Source organism: Podarcis tiliguerta (assembly GCF_965153285.1).
Source record: "Podarcis tiliguerta genome assembly, chromosome: 9".
NCBI lineage: Eukaryota > Metazoa > Chordata > Lepidosauria > Squamata > Lacertidae > Podarcis > Podarcis tiliguerta.
In genome coordinates, this window is record NC_139542.1 from 50,254,827 (window position 1) to 50,274,912 (window position 20,086).

General features: G+C 45.3%; 1 protein-coding gene across 1 annotated transcript; it reads left to right on the forward strand.

Moving 5' to 3' along the window:
- The first annotated feature begins 2,778 nt into the window (after positions 1–2,778).
- LOC310685610 (cytochrome P450 4V2-like) lies at positions 2,779–19,861 on the forward strand. The gene is made up of 12 exons (XM_083458336.1): positions 2,779–3,034; positions 5,077–5,189; positions 6,913–6,998; positions 8,375–8,565; positions 9,179–9,248; positions 9,838–9,964; positions 10,598–10,789; positions 11,692–11,794; positions 13,097–13,231; positions 13,319–13,498; positions 15,810–16,434; positions 17,755–19,861. Exons 1-11 carry the CDS (start codon positions 2,824–2,826, stop codon positions 15,968–15,970), a joined length of 1,569 nt encoding a protein of 522 aa, XP_083314462.1. The 5' UTR covers positions 2,779–2,823; the 3' UTR covers positions 15,971–16,434; positions 17,755–19,861.
- Positions 19,862–20,086: the final 225 nt, after the last annotated feature.

The following is a 20,086-nucleotide window of genomic DNA, read 5'->3' on the forward strand; positions in this document are numbered from 1 at the left end:
TTGAGGAGTGAGAGGGCTGCTTTGTGTTTCTGGAAATTCTGTTCTTAGCATGTAGTGGAAGTCTGCCTTTAGAGAGGTTTTTAAAAAATTAATTTGGGAACCCCTCTGTCCTGATGGAGAGAAATTTGGAATGGATCTAAATCATCAGGGTGCTGCCAGACTGTCTGCATTTTGAATTGAAATTCAATCTCATACCAGCAAATTCAGGTTGAACAATTAAAGCTGCTTTGGAGCTCTTGTAAAACAGGCCTGCGTCCTCAAAATATATATTTTTTAACAACAAGGAAGGTGAAAGCACACTGGAAAGCCTGGAATAACATTTGATTGACCCAATGTTGTCTTATGTCCCTCAAAACAAATCAGGATGAATTCTCATTGTCTCGCCAGAATTCTCTCTGCAAACAAATCAGGGTGAATGCTTATTAAAGAAATCCTCTGGAAGTGACCTTGGTATCATCCAACACGATGTGGTGTTGAGAAGCCACCTTTTGTCTGTTCTGTGGTTCATTGCTTTAGATAAAGAAGTGGCAGTATCCAATCAGGAAGAAGTTTGCAGACTATAATCAACCCTCTCACTTTAATGCAGGTATGCCAATATTTTTAGTTTAATTTTTAAAGTTAAGAGATTAAGGTAGAAATCATGAATCATCCATTAAATTGATTCCAGAACATGATGTTTGTCTCCAAGCATTCCTGACACTGGGCAGGACTCTAATCTAACCCCCTAATCTATCTCCCCACCTTTGACCCAGCTAGCTTCACTGATTGGCTGGTCAGCTCCTCAACTACCATAGAAATCTTTTGCTCTGGAGGTGATGTGGCAGTGGGCACTGCTGGTTCTCCCTTCCCTTCTGGGATGCCCGGAATTGCTGGGATGGATTCCTCATAGGACTCACTGCCCAGTCTGCCTCTGCTCCCCACCTTGGAGTTTTCGTCCTCTTCTGACCACGCATGCTACTCCTGCGCTGTCCTAGTTGGTGCCACAGCACACATGACACATAGCAGCTGAAAATGGGGATAATACCATCTTATGGCTACCCAATGGAACTTTTAATACATGGAGAGAGGGGGAGAGATAAGGATTAAATGGGTTCTGAAGCATGGATGTATCCAAATTTCCTGGCACTGGGTAAATACTCTGCTGGCTTTTTGGATCTAGGGAGAAGATTACAATCTGTCCCAACTGTGTGCATAAGTAGAGATTTTTAAGTTACACAGCAGTCTTTTAAGCTTCATGAAACCTTTGTACAGATGAGGGAAGAAAACTATGGCCATAATAGCATTGCTATGTTTTCTTTTTTTCTTTTATGCCGGATTCTCTGCGTAGTAACAGCCTGACAGGTGGAAATTTAACAGACAGCGCCTTCCCCATCTCTCGACCTTTATATGAGCAAAAGCTCCATCTGAAACATTTTCTTTTTCTAGGATGAAGATAAAGGCTGCTTCCAGACAGTTGCTTTATATGATGAGAGGGATTCAAGCGCACACCAGAAACTTAGGTTTTTTTGCATTAAATTGTGAATTAAAGTGCCATGTCACACTGGACTTGTGCAGATGGGTGTGTAAGTGCAAGGAGAAGGTATAGAAGTGGATGTGGTCTTACTGCTCCACAGATCTTCTGCCTCAGCATCTATGTGAGGTAGTAAAGGGATTAGGACTTCTGCAAAATGAGGGCAATACCCAACTATCAGCTATGTGGAACATGAGGAAGGGCTGTAGCTCAGTGGGAGAGTCCCAGGTTCAATCCTGGCATTTCCAGATAGGTTCTTGCCCAAAACCTTGGTTAATTGCAGCCAGTCTGTTTAGATGATACTGAGCCAGATGGACCAAACTCCTGTGCTATTTGGCTGCCCCAGGACAGTGCAGAGTTGTAAGCTACTATCATGGGCATAGCAGGAGGTGGGCAGCTGCCCCCCCATCAAGTAAAACAATAGAAATACTTAACTAACTGACCATTCACATCAGTTCTGCCCCCCAACAAAAATCCTTCCCCTCCAAAAAACAACAACAACAACAACAACAACAACAAAAAAATCTTGGCTACGCCTATGGCAGCTGCCCCCCCAAATCAAGTAAGTAAATAAATATACTTAACTAACTGACCAATCGCCTTGCGGATAACTCGGTTCTGCTCCCCACCCCAACATAAATCCTGGCAATGCCCATGGCTACTATGTTATTCATGCATGCCAAGACTTGTCCAGTTTTAATTTATTCAACCGTTTAGGCATTGTGAAATGTAAAGAGAAAACAAAGACCGACAGATGACACTCATATGTGAAGGAATCACCTTTATCAGTGTTGAGTTCTTGGTTCGCAAGAGGCCACAAGAACTTCCAATACAGTGGTACCTCGGGTTACAGACTCTTAAGGTTACAGACACTTCAGGTTACAGACTCTGCTAACCCAGAAATAGTATCTCAGGTTAAGAACTTTGCTTCAGGATGAAAACAGAAATCGTGCAGCGGCAGCGAGGGGCCCCATTAGCTAAAGTGGTGCCTCAGGTTAAGAACAGTTTCAGGTTAAGAACGGACCTCACCTCCAGAACTGTACAGTGGTACCTCAGGTTAAGAACTTAATTTGTTCCGGAGGTCTGTTCTTAACCTGAAATTTAACCTGAGGCACCACTTTAGCTAATGGGGGCTCCTGCTGCTGCCGCGCCGCCGGAGCACGATTTCTGTTCTCATCCTGAAGCAAAGTTCTTAACCCTTTCGCAGTCCTGCCCCTCGCCGGCTCCGCCTCCTCCTCTCGCCCCGGGGCTTCTTTTCTCAGCAAAACGATTCGCTTTCCGGATCAGAGCGACGCTGTCCGCGCTCGGTGACAATGGGCTTTTGGGCGATGGCTCCGGAGGGCGCGCGGCTCTTCTCCTGGGCTCTCGCTCTGCTCGCCACGCTCGCCACGCTGCTGGCCGTCTTGCTCGCCCGCTTGGTGCTCGACCAGTACTGGAAATACAGGGAGCTGAAGCACATCCCGGGGATCCGTCCCTGGTACCCGCTGCTGGGCAATGCGCTGCTCCTTGACCGCGATCGGAAAGGTAAAGGCGCCCTCTTCCTCCCTCTCCTCCGGGCAGCTGATGCGCGCAAGCAGCGCAAAAAGGCAGCGCTGTGAACCAGGAAACCCGCGCCGCGCTAACTTAATCTCCCACTTTGAGGTTCTGCATTTTCTTTTGCTCTTTATTTCAATAAGGATTTCCGACCGACACGTACGTGAGTCATTTCCTTTTGTGCAATGTCTGTTTACCGCAGTTGTGTGAGTGTATGCGTGAAGTGAAAAAGGCAAGCAAGCAGGTTGATTTTTATTTTTAAAAAGCACAACTGTCAATTTATTATCGAATAAAATACTATATCTTCAGTTGTTCCAGATGAAACAGAAAAGCGGGGGGGGGGGGCAGGTCCCCCAAGGGGAAAAAAATCTCAAAAAATAAGGAGGAAATAAAAGAGAAGGATGAAACTCTCATGTGATTGAAGATGAGGCAGCATCAGGAGGTGTTGGTGGGTGGCATAAAATGAGTTTGGAAGTTTTCCTGAATGCTCTGTTTAGGATCCTTGGTGGTTCCCCAAAGAGCTAAAATGTTAGATTTAAAGAAATCCTGAAGCCTAAAGCAAACATGCTAATGAGGAAGCACTCAGAACTCCATTATATATAGGCAAATCATGCTGGAGCCAATTATCTTCTATAGGATGAAGTCCATATTTTGTAGCATGCTTAATCAGCTCTGGTGATATTGGAAGTAATTATCCTCCACATCCCAACCAAATCTAATAGGCTGCCTGAAACCTGTTTAAGGCATGTTGGAAACATCTCAAAAGGTTGCCCCTTCTCCATTACAGTACTGAACACAAGCCCTGTGTAGATAATGAACTGTCAGTGGGGTGGGGATACTCAATTTTCATGCCACTATGTCAGTGGTTGCCAGCCTTTTTGGACCCATGGTCACATTTGCCGAATGGAGAGATTATTGTGGGCACCACCTCCGTGCCACCCCCTATTTTATCGGCTGCAGCAGAATCCTTTCAAATTTCATGGGGGTGGGGAGAGAGAGAGAGAAGGGGACCTTGAGGTACCAGGAAGGGCTTTGTGGGTACATGGCCACCCACAGGCACCACATTGACAACCTCTGCTCTCCCTGTTCATTTGTATTCACAGCTGCACGTTTGGGCCGAGCTACAGGCAAGCTACAAAATAGTGTGGCATGACCCATAGAAGTTGAACTGCAAAACTTTTAGATATCTCTTGAACAATCAGTTTATGGCATTTGCATGCCCTTCATGAAACTGTATATCCCCAGGGCATTCAGAATATGAAACTATGACAAAGCACAATGGCATAATTAAAACTCCGCAAAAAGGACAGTAAACATAATTGCAGCAAGAAACTACAGCAGTTTCCTGTCCTACTTAGATTTTCTACACATGATTATTTTTTATTTTATTTTTTAAACCAAACAAACAGGAATGAATTAGTTAAGAAGAGCATTTGAACAGGACCTTCAGGTATTTTCAACACAAGGTGTCATTGTCAGGAGGCTTTTTATCAACAATGCTAAGTCAAGGGTTAAGTCAAGGGAAACACGTTTGTGCTGCTCTGCCTGCTCCCAAGACTGCAACACCTTGCCTTGTATCAAGAGCAAGGTTGGCTTTGCCATGTAACTGGAAGCTCTTGGGGCCTCCATGAGCTCTCCCCTCAAATGTTCTCCCAATATGTTACGAGGTTGGAGGACAGAGCCAAGCAACCCAGTGCAATGTTAGAATGGGGCCCACTACCCATTAATCATGTGGAATCATCCCTTTGTATGGAACCACTCATAAATGGGGATCATTTATACGGTCAAAATGAATTCTAAGCAAATGTAAACTATAGTCTTAGACTTTCACATAATTGTTCTCTTTGAACATCAGGAGGTGGGAGGCTGGAATCTGCCCCTCATCTCTTGCAATCTTAATTTGGGTAGAGGGGTCTCCTGCTATGTAACTATTAATCTTAGCTTAGAGTGGGTGCTGTTCTCATGAGAACAAGTAGCATGGATGTGGGATCATTCACTTTCTCATTTTCAAACTGCATGCATGTTTTTTCCAGGTGCCTTTTCTCAGGTGATACGTTCCACTGAATTGTTGCGGAATATCCCATTGTTACTCCTTTGGGTAGGGCCATTGCCCTTTCTAGTATTATATCATCCAGATACTGTAGAGGTGAGTCTCCCATTGTTACTCTTCATAGCAGGGCAGGAGAGGTCTCTCCCACCCCCCTCCACCCAGGGTTGCATTTGCGGGGATTAAACTGTCAATGGGTACATGTCAGCAGTGGGTGGGGCCAGTGGTGGAGGAAGCCGCTCAGGCACTGGCGGACAAAGGTGGAGGTGGGGGGAGTGGGCCACACCGGGTGCCATTAGGGGAAGGGGTGCCATTGCGGCCGCTCCCCAGGTCGCGCACCGCACCCTCCCGGGATACACACCACATGCCGTGCAACCCCGGGATGCGTGCTGTACCCCCGCGGGCGGTGTGCCACTCCCCTGCGCTGTGTGCCACGCCCCCATGGGTGGTGCGCCATGCCTCCGGGACATGCACCACGCCCCCGCAGGCAGTGCACCACGCCCCCGGGACACGCGCCAGCCACGCCCCCACCTGTTCTCCGCTCTGGGGGCTGCAGCATGTAGCTCCGCCACTGTGCTCGGGCTCCTGGGGTGGCGCACCCAGGGGTAGGGTGAGCCACCCATAGGGGCGGGGCGCACCATGGGGGATCTGGAGTCTGACTGCCTTATCCCACTCAGCTGCCCTACAGCTGGGGGGGGGGGCGAGGGGGAGGCAGCGGGCGGACTGTTTGGGCAGCGCGGAGCCTGCATGTGCCAAGCCACCATGTCTCTCCCAGGAGAGACGTGTGGCTCGGGTGCACTGCAGGCCCCATGGTGAGTGCCGCCTGGCATTTTGTCACCCCCCTCAGTGGTGACACCCGGGGCAGACTACACCCACTGCACCCCCTTCCTCTGCTGGAATGGGTGGTGAATAGGGCCAGAGTGTCTGCTAAAACTGTAGAAGCACTCACCCACACATTTCCTCACACACATCATCCATCACCAGTGGCGTAGCGTGGGGGGTGCAGGGGGGGGCGGCAGCACCGGGCGCAACATCTGGGGATTAGGGTTAAGGGGCGCAAATCCATGGGTTAGGGGGCGCAAATCCATGGGTTAGGGGGCGCAAATTACTTGCCTTGTCCCGGGTGCTGACAACCCACGCTACGCCACTGTCCATCACCTTGGGTACCTTACCTTAGTGGACTGCAAGTTGTGTAGAGGTTTTGTAGGTTGACCCTTGGCATTATTATGTCATGAAAGACTTTTGTGAGAAAAATCCTAAATCTGTCATATGCATGCCTTGGATTATTGCATGGAGAGAGAGAAAATAGGGAAAGAATGTTGACATTCATCTGGTGACCTGGTATAATCTGAGCAGACATCAAAATGGTGATAGATGGAGCTGTACACATTGCTCAGTGTATCCAAGTAAAGTTCATTTTCAGCCTGGTACTATCAGTGCAATCCTGTGAATATTTCCTCAGAAATAGGTTCCATTGCGTCTCATGGAGCTTTATTGCTAGTGTGTGTTTTGCAAATCTATGCACACTTATCTGGGAGAAAGCTCCATTAGTCTCTAACGGACCTAACTTGCATGCAGATTAGAGAATATAGTTTCTGATTTCAGGATTTGTCATACCTCGGGGCATAATCAACATCGGAATATAAAGATAAAGCAAACCTGCCTTGCAAACCACTTTAGTCAAGCCCACTAAATCACTAAGTCACTTTGAACTCAAATAGAATCTATTTCAGATAGTTGACTTACTTTGAAGATCAAATTGAACAGATAGCATAGAAGGGCAAAGTCGATAATTTATGCCCTTGATCTCTTCTGTTGGCAGGTTGTATTGAGTAGCTCTAAGCATATTACAAAACCCGATCCCTACAAGTTTTTGCATCCTTGGCTGGGCACAGGACTTCTAACAAGGTAAATCAAAAACAACCCAGAACATGGGCGAGGCAGTGTACCCTTTAGTTACACTTTGTGTAGGTGGAGTGTGTGGCACTGGTTGAGCTATTAGTCCTGTTCTGAAGGCCTGCCCCACACATTTAATGAATGTATGAAGGTGGAAGCCAGACTAAGATCATAGGCCATGTGAAAAGGGTCTCTTCTTATGCACAGAGGTATTTATTGCAGATCGGAGGCCCCTTTCAGCTGCTCTGCTGATTGTGTGGACTTTGGAGATGGGGCTTCAGGTGCAGTCCTGCTCCATTTCCCTCCTTTTCAGTACCTGTGCTAACTAATTTTTAATCAAGAAAAGAAGTATTGAAGAGCCAATTGGTGCTGATTTCAAGACCTGCTTTTGGCAGAGGTCAACTGCCCTGTGGAGTTCCTCACTGAGAACACAGTAGTGTAGCTTATTATAGTGGGCTTGAAGGCAGCACCAAGCAGCTGATTGATACTGTCTTTTAGGCTCCTGATGGTTCATTTACAGCATGTCTCTAGCTGACCAACATAGATGGCATCATGTGAGGGGAAAGTGAGCCTGGTTTTTGAGAAATGGCCTCATGGGCAAAATTGGAACCTCACCCCTGTGTAAAGGAGCATAAAACTGGTTGAGGGAATCTGCACATGCTTCCTGAAGGGGTAGATGGTTTGAGGTCATTCTATCTGTCTAAAATACCAATTGCTGAGAAATAGGCAATGTTGCAAGTTGGAAACGGATGTTTTGACGGGAAGGAATTTCTGAAACACTAAGGTTCAGGACTGTATTAAGTATGGAAATGTAAGTCTTCCATGGCACTGAGGTAGTGAACTGGAAGTTCTGCCTGGTATCTGGAACAGGAAAGAGATAAGAGTGTGGGAGGAAAAAGCCTTAAGAGGGGACCCTTCATAACTGATAAATCCAGAATTGGCATTTTAGAGCCATGACTTGAGGGTTTGAAAAAGTGTTTAAGTGCATGAACATCATCATATATCATACTAGTGATCTTATTTCACGGAGCACTGGTCCTTATGTGGTCAAAATGACACCTTTATGTAGCCCAAACGAGGGTGGTCTCAGCAGGTTCAGGGGAACCCCAGGGTTTGCAATAGCAAATCTTTTTGTGGTGGATGAAACAGAGAAAAAACCAAGGGAAAACAGCTCATTAAGGACTCAGCATGCTCAGTGACTGTGGAATGTTGGCTGAATGTTAGAGAAAGAAATGACCAGTTGGAGGCAAGGCAGAATGAAATGACTGGAAACCTGAACAAGAGCACTGCAATATTGTATGGCTGGTTCTGCTTGAAGACATTACATGCATTTTGTTTTGAAATTTGTTTGTGTAGAGAAAAATAATATTTAAGTCTTTGTTTTGCAGCACTGGAAGCAAATGGCGGTCCCGAAGGAAAATGTTAACGCCCACTTTCCATTTCACCATCTTAGATGATTTTCTTGAAGTGATGAATGAACAAGCCAATATCCTTGTTCAGAAACTTGAAAAGCATGTGGACAAGGAGCCATTTGATTGTTTTTTATACATCACATTGTGTGCCCTTGATGTAATCTGTGGTAAATGCAGTTGCTGCTGTCAAAGTGTTGCAGTGAATGAGGTTTAAAGATCCTTGCTCATTTGTTGGGCGAATGGACATTTTTGTGAGATCTGACCAGAAGAGTTGTTCACCTTGCAATAATATTAATTACATTTCGCTTCCTAAATTGGGCACATTTACATGATACAAATAGCTTGTTATCCATTTAAATGTTGATTGAATAATCCAGCGGAGAACAGGGATTTAAAATATACACTGATGGAGTTGGAAAATAAAATAACAGACAGATCAGTTTGAATAATTGTTGATTTGCCATCAGTCTGAATACAGGTCATGATTGGGACACAAACACACAATACTATGGGAGGAAATGAGAAGTTCTGGATACAGTTACTGTAGTAGTGGTGCTGTGTTAGTACAAGACACACTTGACTATGAACTGACCAGTGGTAGAGTGCAGCAGGTCTTGGGTTCAAATCCTGGCTGGGAAACACCCTGGGTCTGAAACTTGGAAAACCATTGGAAGTCAGTATGACTTGATATATGGTTGCTCCCTGTGTTCATTTTACGTCTCACTCTTTGGTTTGTAGGCAAATGATTCTCTAATTGATTTCTTTCTCTCCTGTTCCTAGAAACAGCTATGGGCAAGAACATAGGAGCACAACACAATAAGGATTCTGAGTACGTCCAAGCTGTCTACAGGTAGGTGTCAATGTGATGATCTATTCCAGCAGCAGGAAATAGAGATGGTAGTTGGACTCTAGCCACATTTCGAGGGCTGCAGGTCCCCCCCCCCCGCTTCAATGGAGCCTTGGTCCGCAAATACTAGGAGAAAAAGTCTCTCTCCCTACCATGATGCAGACAACCTTCAGCTTTAACTTGACTGTCTGCATGATAAGCCTTCAAAGGAAATGATTTTAGAATGTTGTATTATTTTTCTACTGTTGTTAGCCACTCTGAGCTGGCTTCGGCTGGGGAGGGCGGGATATAAATAAATAATAATAATAATTATTATTATTATTATTATTATTATTATGGTCTGCTTTGTATGAGCTTCCTCTCTGCACCTCTTTTCTGGAGGTGGGTTGCAGAAACTGGGCCTCTCTGTGGGTTGTATGCTGATGTAAAAGCCACATTAACCCTGCAGGCGATAGGGGCATGGCATATCTGTTTCACATGGAAACTATTTTTCTCTGCCTCTTTACATGACAGCCTAGTTGCAAGAAATATGGGCTCTCTTTGCTGTACTTTATAGCACTTTTCTAGAAAGCTTTGTTGCTTGTTACCCTAGGATGACCGATCTGATTTATAAAAGACAGAGGTCTCCTTGGTTCTGGTCTGACCTTTTGTACCTCATGTTCCGAGAAGGAAGAGAACATCACAGGACCCTGAAGATACTTCATAACTTTACTGATAATGTAAGCTGTTGCATTTTCTCTTTATGCATGATGTTTCATAGACACCAATATCAAAGTGATTTCTGCTAATATTCACAATTGTGGCTCTCCCGACTCAAAAGTCCTGTTCAGGGCGTGTTCACAGGGTGTATGTGAGGCCTCCCATTTTATCTTCACCACATGCCTGTAAGGTAGGCTCTGCTAAGAATCCGATTTCTCCCTAGTGGTTTTTTTTCCAATTCAGAATGCTGGTAAGATTTCAGCTTAAAATCACTGTCTCTGTGAGGAGTTGTCACTTAGAATTATTTTGTTACAAGGGATAAAATACCTTCGTAGATTTACTCAGTCAGGCGTCCATTTTCACGCAGTGCATTTACATCCAGACAGCTTTTACAGAGATATTGGAAATGCCTTGTATCCTGATTTTATTACGCAGAAGTAAGTTTTGGCCCATGGCAGTGTCCATAGGGCGCTTTAGACAAGTTGGGTGCAATTGGATATATTCCTTTTTTCCCTTGTCAGCACAATGCACTTCGCTAGGTCCAGGGTGCAACAGAGATAGCTTATCACTTTATATGACACTGCAGGGAGTACACACATTGGATTATGCAACCTGAGAAATGAATGACTTTTGTTTTGTTTTGACTGTCTAAGGTTATTGCAGAAAAAGCTCATGAACTAAAAATTCAAGAGCAGCATAAAAGTGAGGGTGTTGGCAATGGTGAGCAAAGCAAGCGCAAAGTCAGGAGAGCTTTCCTTGATATGCTTCTGAATGCCACTGATGATGATGGGAATAAGATGAACTACCTGGACATTCGAGAGGAAGTGGATACATTCATGTTTGAGGTACAGAATGCCCTGTATAAGAGTGCTGGTTGTCCTCCCCTATTTAAAGGATCACAACAAGCTAATGTATGTGAAGGTCTTTGAACGAAGACAAGACGTCAAGGGTCTTTTTATCAGATGACTTGGTAGTTTGGTGGTCATCCATCTGTCTCAGGAGACATTGGAGGTGTGTCCCTTTGGGGGTGAAGTCAAACTGTTGGAAGGTCGCAGCGCCTGTGGTGGCTGTAGAGACCGATATGGGAGAGACATGTTTTGTTGCAGCTGGGGCACATGAAGGCATCTGGTTGTGCTGCTGCAGATGCACCATGGTGTTTCTTCTCTCTATGCTTCTCCCAGCGGTCATTCCTCCTCTGGTCACTGCTGTGGTTGCACAACCTGTCTGTCTGTCTCCAGGCACTGCAGTCATCTGCAAGAGCAGATATTGCCAGCTTTCATGCCATGTTTGCAGATGTTTTTGTTGTGCAGAGTTGGTCTGCCAATGCAGAGGCAGATTTAGGGGGGCGTGGCTGGTTTGGTTGCAACTCTCACACAGTTGCCAGACAGATTGTTAATGGTAGTTCAGTGAATATACCGTATTTTTCGCCCTATAGGACGCACTTTTCCCCCTTCAAAAATGAAGGGGAAATGTGTGTGTGTCCTATGGGGCGAATACAGGCTTTCGCTGAAGCCTGGAAAGCGGTGTGCACCGACCCCTCTTGCTCTCCAGGCTTCACGAAGCCCTGCGCAACCCTCGGGAGCCACGCCGGGCTCCCGGCGGTTGCGCAGAGCTGCCTGCACTCCGGGGCTTTCAATTTTGGATTTGAACTAGCTTGTTCGGGCCCTAGATTGGACCATCATTATAATGGTTAAGAATTCTATTTTTTGTGAGAACATGTTAGACCTCTTAAATTCTTTCTTCCAAGGGTCATGATACTACCACTGCTGCCATGAACTGGTGTATTTACTTGCTTGCAAGTCATCCAGAAGCCCAAAGGAAGGTTCACCATGAATTAGATGAAATTTTTGGTGAGTCTTTCCTGTGGGTATAAGCCTGGGCAAGTTTAGACTGCAGGGCTACTTCTAGGAACGTGCTCATGCTGATTCCTCTATTGCAGAGATGGGGACTCTCTGGCCTGTGGGCCTAATTTGGCCCAGCACAGACCCCAGTTAGGCCCATGAGGCTGTTTTCCCTCAAACCACACCCACCTGCTGCACATTTGATGTCATATGTGACTTAGAGTCTGGAGTAGGTGAGGCTGTGGTTACAGAGGGAGCTTAAAGTGAGAATGAATGCTGGGATTGGTTGCCCTAAGAAGTTCCTAGAGAGCAATGCTGTCTACAGGGGGGAATTGTCTGCTTGCAGATGTAGTTTTTGAAACCATGCAGCATCTGCAAACAGGTATCAAAGGAGATTTCTTTAATTGCCAGTTGGCTGGTTGGGAGTTACAGCAAGATCCTGTGAACTTTGAATGGTGGGCAGCCCCACCGACTTTCAAAATTGATCTGTACTGAGAAGATGAAGGGTCTTGTCCTTTGGTCAGTTTCTGTTCCCCACCACTGCTCTAAATCAGGTGGGGAACCTATGGTCCTGCAGACATTCTTGGAACCCCAACTTGCTTTAGCCTCAGCCAGAATGGCCAGTGCTTAGGAAAGATGGGATATATACTTCACTAACTTCTTCTAGAGGGCCACAGTCTCCCCATTCCAGCTCTCAGAGGACAGGTTTAAACAAGAAACTTCTCTGGTGGGGCCTACACTGGCTTGGCTTACTCATCATTCTGCAGATAGAATCCATGATGCATATGATCCTGTCTATTCACCCAGTAATGGCCATCCATTGGTGCAGCTCTCTTAACCAGATCTCCTTGGGCAGCTCAGTTAGCCCAGCCCAGTTGTTTAGCGTGACACTGGTAATGCCAAGATTGCAGGTTTGATCCCTGTATGGGACAGCTGCATATTCCTGCAATGCAGGGGTTTGAACTAGATGATCCTCAGGGTCTCTTTGAATTCCATGATTCTATGATTCCTATATAAGATGTGCTGTGGTCTTCACAGCTTCAGTGTCTGTTAGCAAAAAGGAAGTCTTGATGAGTCAGTATATTGTTTTATCATAACCCATGGCTTAGGAAAGTGTGCTGACTTAAAGCTATCCAGGCTAACTTCCTGAGAATAAGCACAGAAATGAATTATGGAAGTAACTGATCTAGACCTAAAATTGCCCCCTGGTCCATCACCATGTAAAATAGCTGTAAGAACTTCAGTGTTAGGATGCATGTTTTGCTGGTTATAAATAACACATGTTTGTCTCGCTGCCACTGGTTTTATAAGGGAACTCTGATCGTCATGTCACAATGGACGACATGAAGCAACTACGATATCTGGATTGTGTTATTAAAGAAGCTCTTCGCCTTTTCCCTTCTGTTCCACTTTTTGCTCGCAAACTGAGTGAAGAATGTTATATTAGTAAGTAGTCCAAGTGGGTTTCTGGCTTGATGAGCTATGGCTATAAGCTCAGGGCTAATTTCATGAATATCTGCTCTTTTTTCGCAGGAGGATTCAGGGTACCAAAGGGGGTAGATGCCCTAATTCTGCCTTATGCGCTGCACAGAGACCCTGATGTCTTCCCAGAGCCTGAGGAATTCAGACCTGAGCGATTTTTCCCTGAGAACGTGGCTGGACGGCACCCATATGCATATGTGCCTTTCTCCGCTGGGCCTAGGAACTGTATTGGTACATATGAGAGTCAAAAATCTGTATCTGGAAAGGAAAAAAGGGGCAATCAGTCAGTGGCAGGGAGTGTTTAAAGGGGAAGATTATTTAGACATTGACATTAGGCATTTAAAGCAGTGTCATATCCATTTAAACAGTCTGGCTTCCTCCAAAGCATCCTAGGAGCTGTAGTTTAAGGGTGCTATGAGTTGTTTAGAGAATTCTGGGAATTGTAGCTCTGTGAGGTGAATCAACATCTCCCAATAACTCTCTTTTTTAAATAATATTTTTTATTCATTTTCCAACAATTTTTTATGCAATCAACTCACATTTTATCACGCATTCATTTCTTTTTTGACTTCCCTCAGCTCCTCTGCCAATCTTTCGTTTACATCTATGTTATTAACGCATTTCTTAACAGTATTGCTTTTAGATATCTCCTTCCCTCCTATTATTCTCGTTTTTACAATATTTCTCTATTTTTCACAGAGTCTCTTGAAAACCAACAAACGTTATCTGTTCATCACATATGCCTTTCAGATAATCTGTAAATCTTCCCCAGTCCTCGATGAACTTTTGGTCCCGTTGATACCGAATCTTCCCCATTAATTTGTCCAATTCTGCATAATCAGTCAATTTCAATCTCCATTCTTCCACTGTCGGTATTTCTTCTTGTTTCCATTTTTGGGCCAGAAGTATTCTCGCTGCTGTAACTGCATATTTAAAAAGTTTACAATCTTTCTTACGTATCTCATTTCCTACCAATCCCAATAAGAAGGCCTCTGGTTTCTTAATAAACGTATATTTCAACATCTTTTTCAATTCATTATATATCATTTCCCAGAAGCCTTTCACCTTTTTACACTCCCACCATATATGATAGAATGTCCCTTCTTTTTCTTTACATTTCCAACACTTGTTACATGTTTTATACATTTTAGCTCTGGCCCAATGTATCATTACCAATTTAACCTCTTCATCTTTTGTATACCACTCCAGCAACATTTTATACATTTTAGACAAATTTTTATACTCATTATTCAATATCTCTGATTGGAATTTTGATTCTTTTTCACCATATCCATACACTTTGCAATCTTTTTTAAACATTTCACAGACCTGATAGTAATGCAACCAGTCATAAACAAATTCTTTTACTTCTTCATAGGGTTTAATTTTCCATTTCCCCCCTTCTTTAACTGTTAATTCTCCGTATGTTATCCACCTCCCCCTCATATTGATCTTTTTCACACTCATCACTTCTAAAGGTGAAATCCAATGGGGCAGTTTAAACTCCAGCAAATTTTTATACCTGTCCCATACATTTATCAATGACCTTCGGAAGATGTGGTTTTCAAACCCTTTATGAATTTTCTTCTTTTCATACCATATATATGTGTGCCGGCCAAATCTGTTATCAAACCCTTCTAAGTCCAACAATTCTCCATTTTCTAATTTAATCCACTCCTTTAGCCAACATAAGCAAGATGCTTCATAATATAGTTTCAAATCTGGCAGGGCGAAGCCACCTCTTTCCTTCGCATCTTTAATAACTTAAACTGAATCCTTGGCTTCTTTCCCTGCCAGATATACCTTGATATTATCTATTGCCATTCTTTAAATATTGATGTCCCCTTGATTATCGGGAGTGATTGAAATAAAAATAACATCTTTGGTAGCACGCTCATCTTTATCGTTGATATTCTCCCCCAAAAGGATAACTTCAACCTTCCCCACACCTCCAAATCCCTTTTTATTCCATTCCACACAGGTATATAATTATTTTGAAACAAATCTATATTTCTGGGGGTTAACGAAATTCCTAAATATCTCACTTTATTCACCACCTCTATTCCAGTTTGTTGTTGCATTACCTCTATTAATTCTTGTTTCATATTTTTTGCAATAATTTTTGTCTTCTTTTTATTTAAATAAAACCCTGCGACTTGACCGAATAACTCTCAGCATCCTTAACAAACTACAGTTCCCAAAATTCTTTTGGGGTGTGTGTGTGCCATGACTTGTTAACAGTATCGTAGTGCTTTAAATGTATAGTGTGAATGCACCTCAGTCTAAAGTTAATTCTACATCAATATTATCAGTCCTTCCCTTCCAGTTTTTAACTTACCCCTTCCAATGGTTACAATTCCACTGCCTCACCCTCTCTGTGTTTGTTTGATGGTTTTGTATAATTACAGAAAAGTGTTTAAGGATTTAAAAATGAATCTGAGAACCTGGCCTCAATGTCACATGACTCATGTTGAATAATAATAAATATGTATTATCGCTCTAGTTAATTGTATATTGTCATTGCTTTCCAATTCCTCTGCAGGTCAGCGCTTTGCACAGATGGAAGAAAAGACTATTTTAGCCACCATCCTACGGCGCTTCTCTGTTGAAAGTACGCAGCGACGTGATCAACTTGACCTTGTAGGAGAACTGATTCTTCGTCCTGGTAAAGGCATCTGGATTCAGTTGAAAAAGAGAAAATAAGTTAAAATAAGTTAAAGTAAGAACCCTCAGGGAAATTCCTTACCACCTTGCATTAGAACTGTTTCAGACTGCCTAACCCTTCCTGGACTTCATTTTTTTAACCAAGATTGTGTTGTTGCTTATTACAGGCCAACAGCTGCATTTTAGAAGCAGATGATTATTCAAATCATGGGTTATTCCAATTGTCTTTGCAATTTGTAGGCTTCAGCCTAGGTTGCCACTAGCTGACTTTCCTTAATCCTAAAGAAGATGAGCAATACAGTGGTACCTCGGGTTATATACGCTTCAGGTTACATACACTTCAGGTTAAAGACTCCGCTAAGCCAGAAATAGTACCTAGGGTTAAGAACTTTGTTTCAGGATGAGAACAGAAATTGTGCTCCGGCGGCGTGGCAGCAGCAGGAGGCCCCATTAGCTAAAGTGGTGCTTCAGATTAAGCTCAGTTTCAGGTTAAGAACAGACCTGTGGAACAAATTAAGTACCGTATTTTTCGCACCATAGGGCGCACCGGCCCTTAGGACGCACCTAGTTTTTTTGGGGGGGAAATAAAGGAAAAATTTTTTATTTCCCCCCCAGGTGCGCTGCACCAATCCCGAAGCTTGGGGCGTGCGGAGCTCAGCGCGCCCCAAGCTTCTGGGTGCCGGCAAGGTATCCGCTAGCTGTGGGAGAGCCGCGCGGCTTTCTCACAGCTAGCGGAGTGCTGCGCCAATCCCGAAGCTTGGGGTGTGCGGAGCTCAGCGCGCCCCAAGCTTCTGGGTGCCGGCAAGGTCTCCGCTAGCCGTGGGAGAGCCGCGCGGCTTTCCCACAGCTAGCGGAGTGCTGCGCCAATCCCGAAGCTTGGGGTGTGCGGAGCTCAGCGCGCCCCAAGCTTCTGGGTGCCGGCAAGGTCTCCGCTAGCTGTGGGAGAGCCGCGCGGCTTTCTCACAGCTAGCGGAGTGCTGCGCCAATCCCAAAGCTTGGGGTGTGCGGAGCTCAGCGCGCCCCAAGCTTCTGGGTGCCGGCAAGGTCTCCGCTAGCCGTGGGAGAGCCGCGCGGCTCCCCCACGGCTAGCGGAGCGCTGCGCCAATCCCGAAGCTTGGGGTGTGCGGAGCTCAGCTCGCCCCAAGCTTCTGGGTGCCAGCAAGGTCTCCGCTAGCCGTGGGAGAGCCGCGCGGCTTCGTGCGGCTCTCCCACAGCTAGCGGAGCGCTGCGCCAATCCCGAAGCTTGGGGCGTGCGGAGCTCAGCGCGCCCCAAGCTTCTGGGTGCTGGCAAGGTGGGAGAGACGCGCTGCGCCTCCCCGCTGTCCCCAGAGCTTGCGGGGCAGGCAGCAGGGAGAAGCGCTCTTCTCCCCACCGCCTGCCTTCAGACCAGGTCCGGGAACAGCGGGAAGACGCGCTGCGCCTCCCCGCTGTCCCCGGAGCTTGCGGGGCAGGCAGCGGGGAGAAGCGCTCTTCTCCCTGCCGCCAGCCTTCAGATCAGGTCCGGGGACAGCGGGAAGACGCGCTGCGCCTCCCCGCTGTCCCTGGAGCTTAAGGGGCTGGCAGCGGGGAGAAGCGCTCTTCTCCCCGCCGTCAGCCTCCAAACCACATCGGGAGACAGCGGGATGGCGGCGTTCCGCCTCCCCGCTGTCCCCCGACCTTGTGGGGCTGGCGCTGGGGTTCTCCTGAAGTCTGGAGAGCGAGAGGGGTCGGTGCGTACCGACCCCTCTCACTCTCCAGGCTTCAGCGAAAGCCTGCATTCGCTCCATAGGACGCACACACATTTCCCCTTCATTTTTGGAGGGGAAAAAGTGCGTCCTATGGAGCGAAAAATACGGTACTTAACCGGAGGTACCACTGTATGCTTAATTTTTTTAAGAAAACCTCATTCATTTCAATATTTAAAGACCTTGAATATATGAGAAAAATTAGACCTATGTTTTGTAAGCATACAGACAGGATGGAGGATCTGCTCCTGCTTAGCCTCTGGTTTGCCCCTGCCCAATTACATTATAAGGTCCCTTATAGTCTAGATCAAGTGTAATATCCTATGGTGATTTTGCTTGAGGATGGTATCTAAGTAATTGTTCAAAAAGCACACAAGACTTTACTTGAGCAATGTTTCCAAGTGAATGTTAATGGATTTTACACACATGCATCGTTATACATGGTGGTCTGTTGTCCACCTCTCTCTCTCTCTCTCTCTCTCTCTCTCTCTCTCTCTCTCACACACACACACACACAGACACACTTTTATTTTAGTGCAAGTGACCTGACCAAGAATGTCAGAAACATGGAGTGTTCCAGAAAAGAGACTGAACCTTTAATGCTAAGGGAACTAAGGTAGAAATGGCCAGTAGGCTAACGTGTTCCTAAATGTATATACATATACATGCTGCATTATACAGCTATTACCCAGCTCTAGTTAACAGTTATTTACAAGTTTACATTGTGTGTCTGCTTCCATTTCTTACCCATTACTCATTTTATTGCTGTTTGCTACCTGTGTAAATTCAACTGCTTTGCTGCCTACCTCCTGAACATTTCAAAAACAATGTGAAATCAGTTTAATAAAACTGAATATGACACTAAAAATAAATAAATACTGATGAAAACAGTGGAAATTGCCAGCGTTAAATTATGGAAATCATCTAGTGAATATGATCAGTTTTGTTGTTCTTGTTGCTTTCAGTCTGCAAGCAATACAGAATTCATTACACCCCTCCCCCCATTTGCATTGTGTCCTTTGCACTGAAATGGAGGGGATGGAATAACATCACGACAGCGTAATTTATGTACATTACATAATCACATAAATTATGCTTGTTACATAATTTTGCCACAGCAGATAGCATGGTGAATAAAAAGATTTGGCAGAAGGCGAAAGGCAGTAGAATGGAAACAGCCTTGCATTTGACAAAGACGGTTGAATGGAAAGCGATGCCTTCTTACACCCCTACTTCCAAGACTTTTCTTCTAGAATGGGTTGAGGAACCCCAGACCACATGGATGCCATTGGACTCCCAACTCCCACACTGGTGGTGATGGATGATGGGAGCAGCATTTGGAGGGCCACAGTCTCTCCATCTTTGTTGTAGAAGATGGCCAGCTTTACAAGACTATCCTGTGACAGGGGTTGGGCTGTTCAGACTCCTATGTCTGGAGATAAAAGTGGTCCCTGAGAATAAAGAAGCTGGTCATCCCTGAAATAGATGAGCGACACATTTATGCATTTTTTAAAAAAATACCAGCGGGCAAGAGTCACTCAGTTTCTTCCTCCTTGGCATCTCTGCTCATAGCCTCTATTTCTGTTTCTCAAAAGGCTCCCACCTCAGAGGTGCCAGAACCAAGTTTCAGCTGAAAAAAAGCCTTGGTGCATAAGCAGGCTGATGTGGAGGGAGGTGATTCTTCAAAGAACTGAGCCAAAATTTAATCAATCATAAATCTGCCCATGCAAAACATGGGGACTGCTGAAGGAGCGTCTCCACCTCCATCATTCTACCCTGACACTGAGGTCCAGCACTGAGGTCCTTCTGGCGGTTCCCTCATATGTGACTGTAACATATGAGAGTGCTGGAAGTGAAATAGTTAAACAGGTTACCCAATCAGAATCTGGGGGGTGGAGTCAGAGGGACTATAAAACCAGTTCTGGGAGGGGCGAAGGGGGGAGCTGGGTGGTTGGTTGGAGTGGGAATGAATTGGGATAGAATCTATGGGTAGGTTGAGTTAGTGTAGCGAAATAAGCTGAGTCAGGAACAATTAGGAGCTAGGAAGACAAGTAAATATCTGGGAGGTGGTTTAATGAGTGAGAGCAGGTAGCGGAAGTTATAGGTCTGGATAGGCACCCCATGATTGTAATTGACTGATACCATTTCTGAAACCACACGCTTGTTAAACTGCAATAAATAAACAGAAGCTTATGTTCCAATTTAACCCTGACTGGACTCAATATTGTACCAGGTAGGGCCTGGGTGGTGGCAGCGAGAAATAAAGTGGTGGCACAGGGATCAATAGAAGGTGAAACGTCCGGGGACCCTGTGTGATCGCCACATGCTCATTGTGAGAAGCCAAGTTACAGGGAACCAGGCAGAGGGCCTTTTCGGTAGTGGCACCCGCCCTGTGGAACGCCCTCCCATCAGATGTCAAGGAAATAAACAA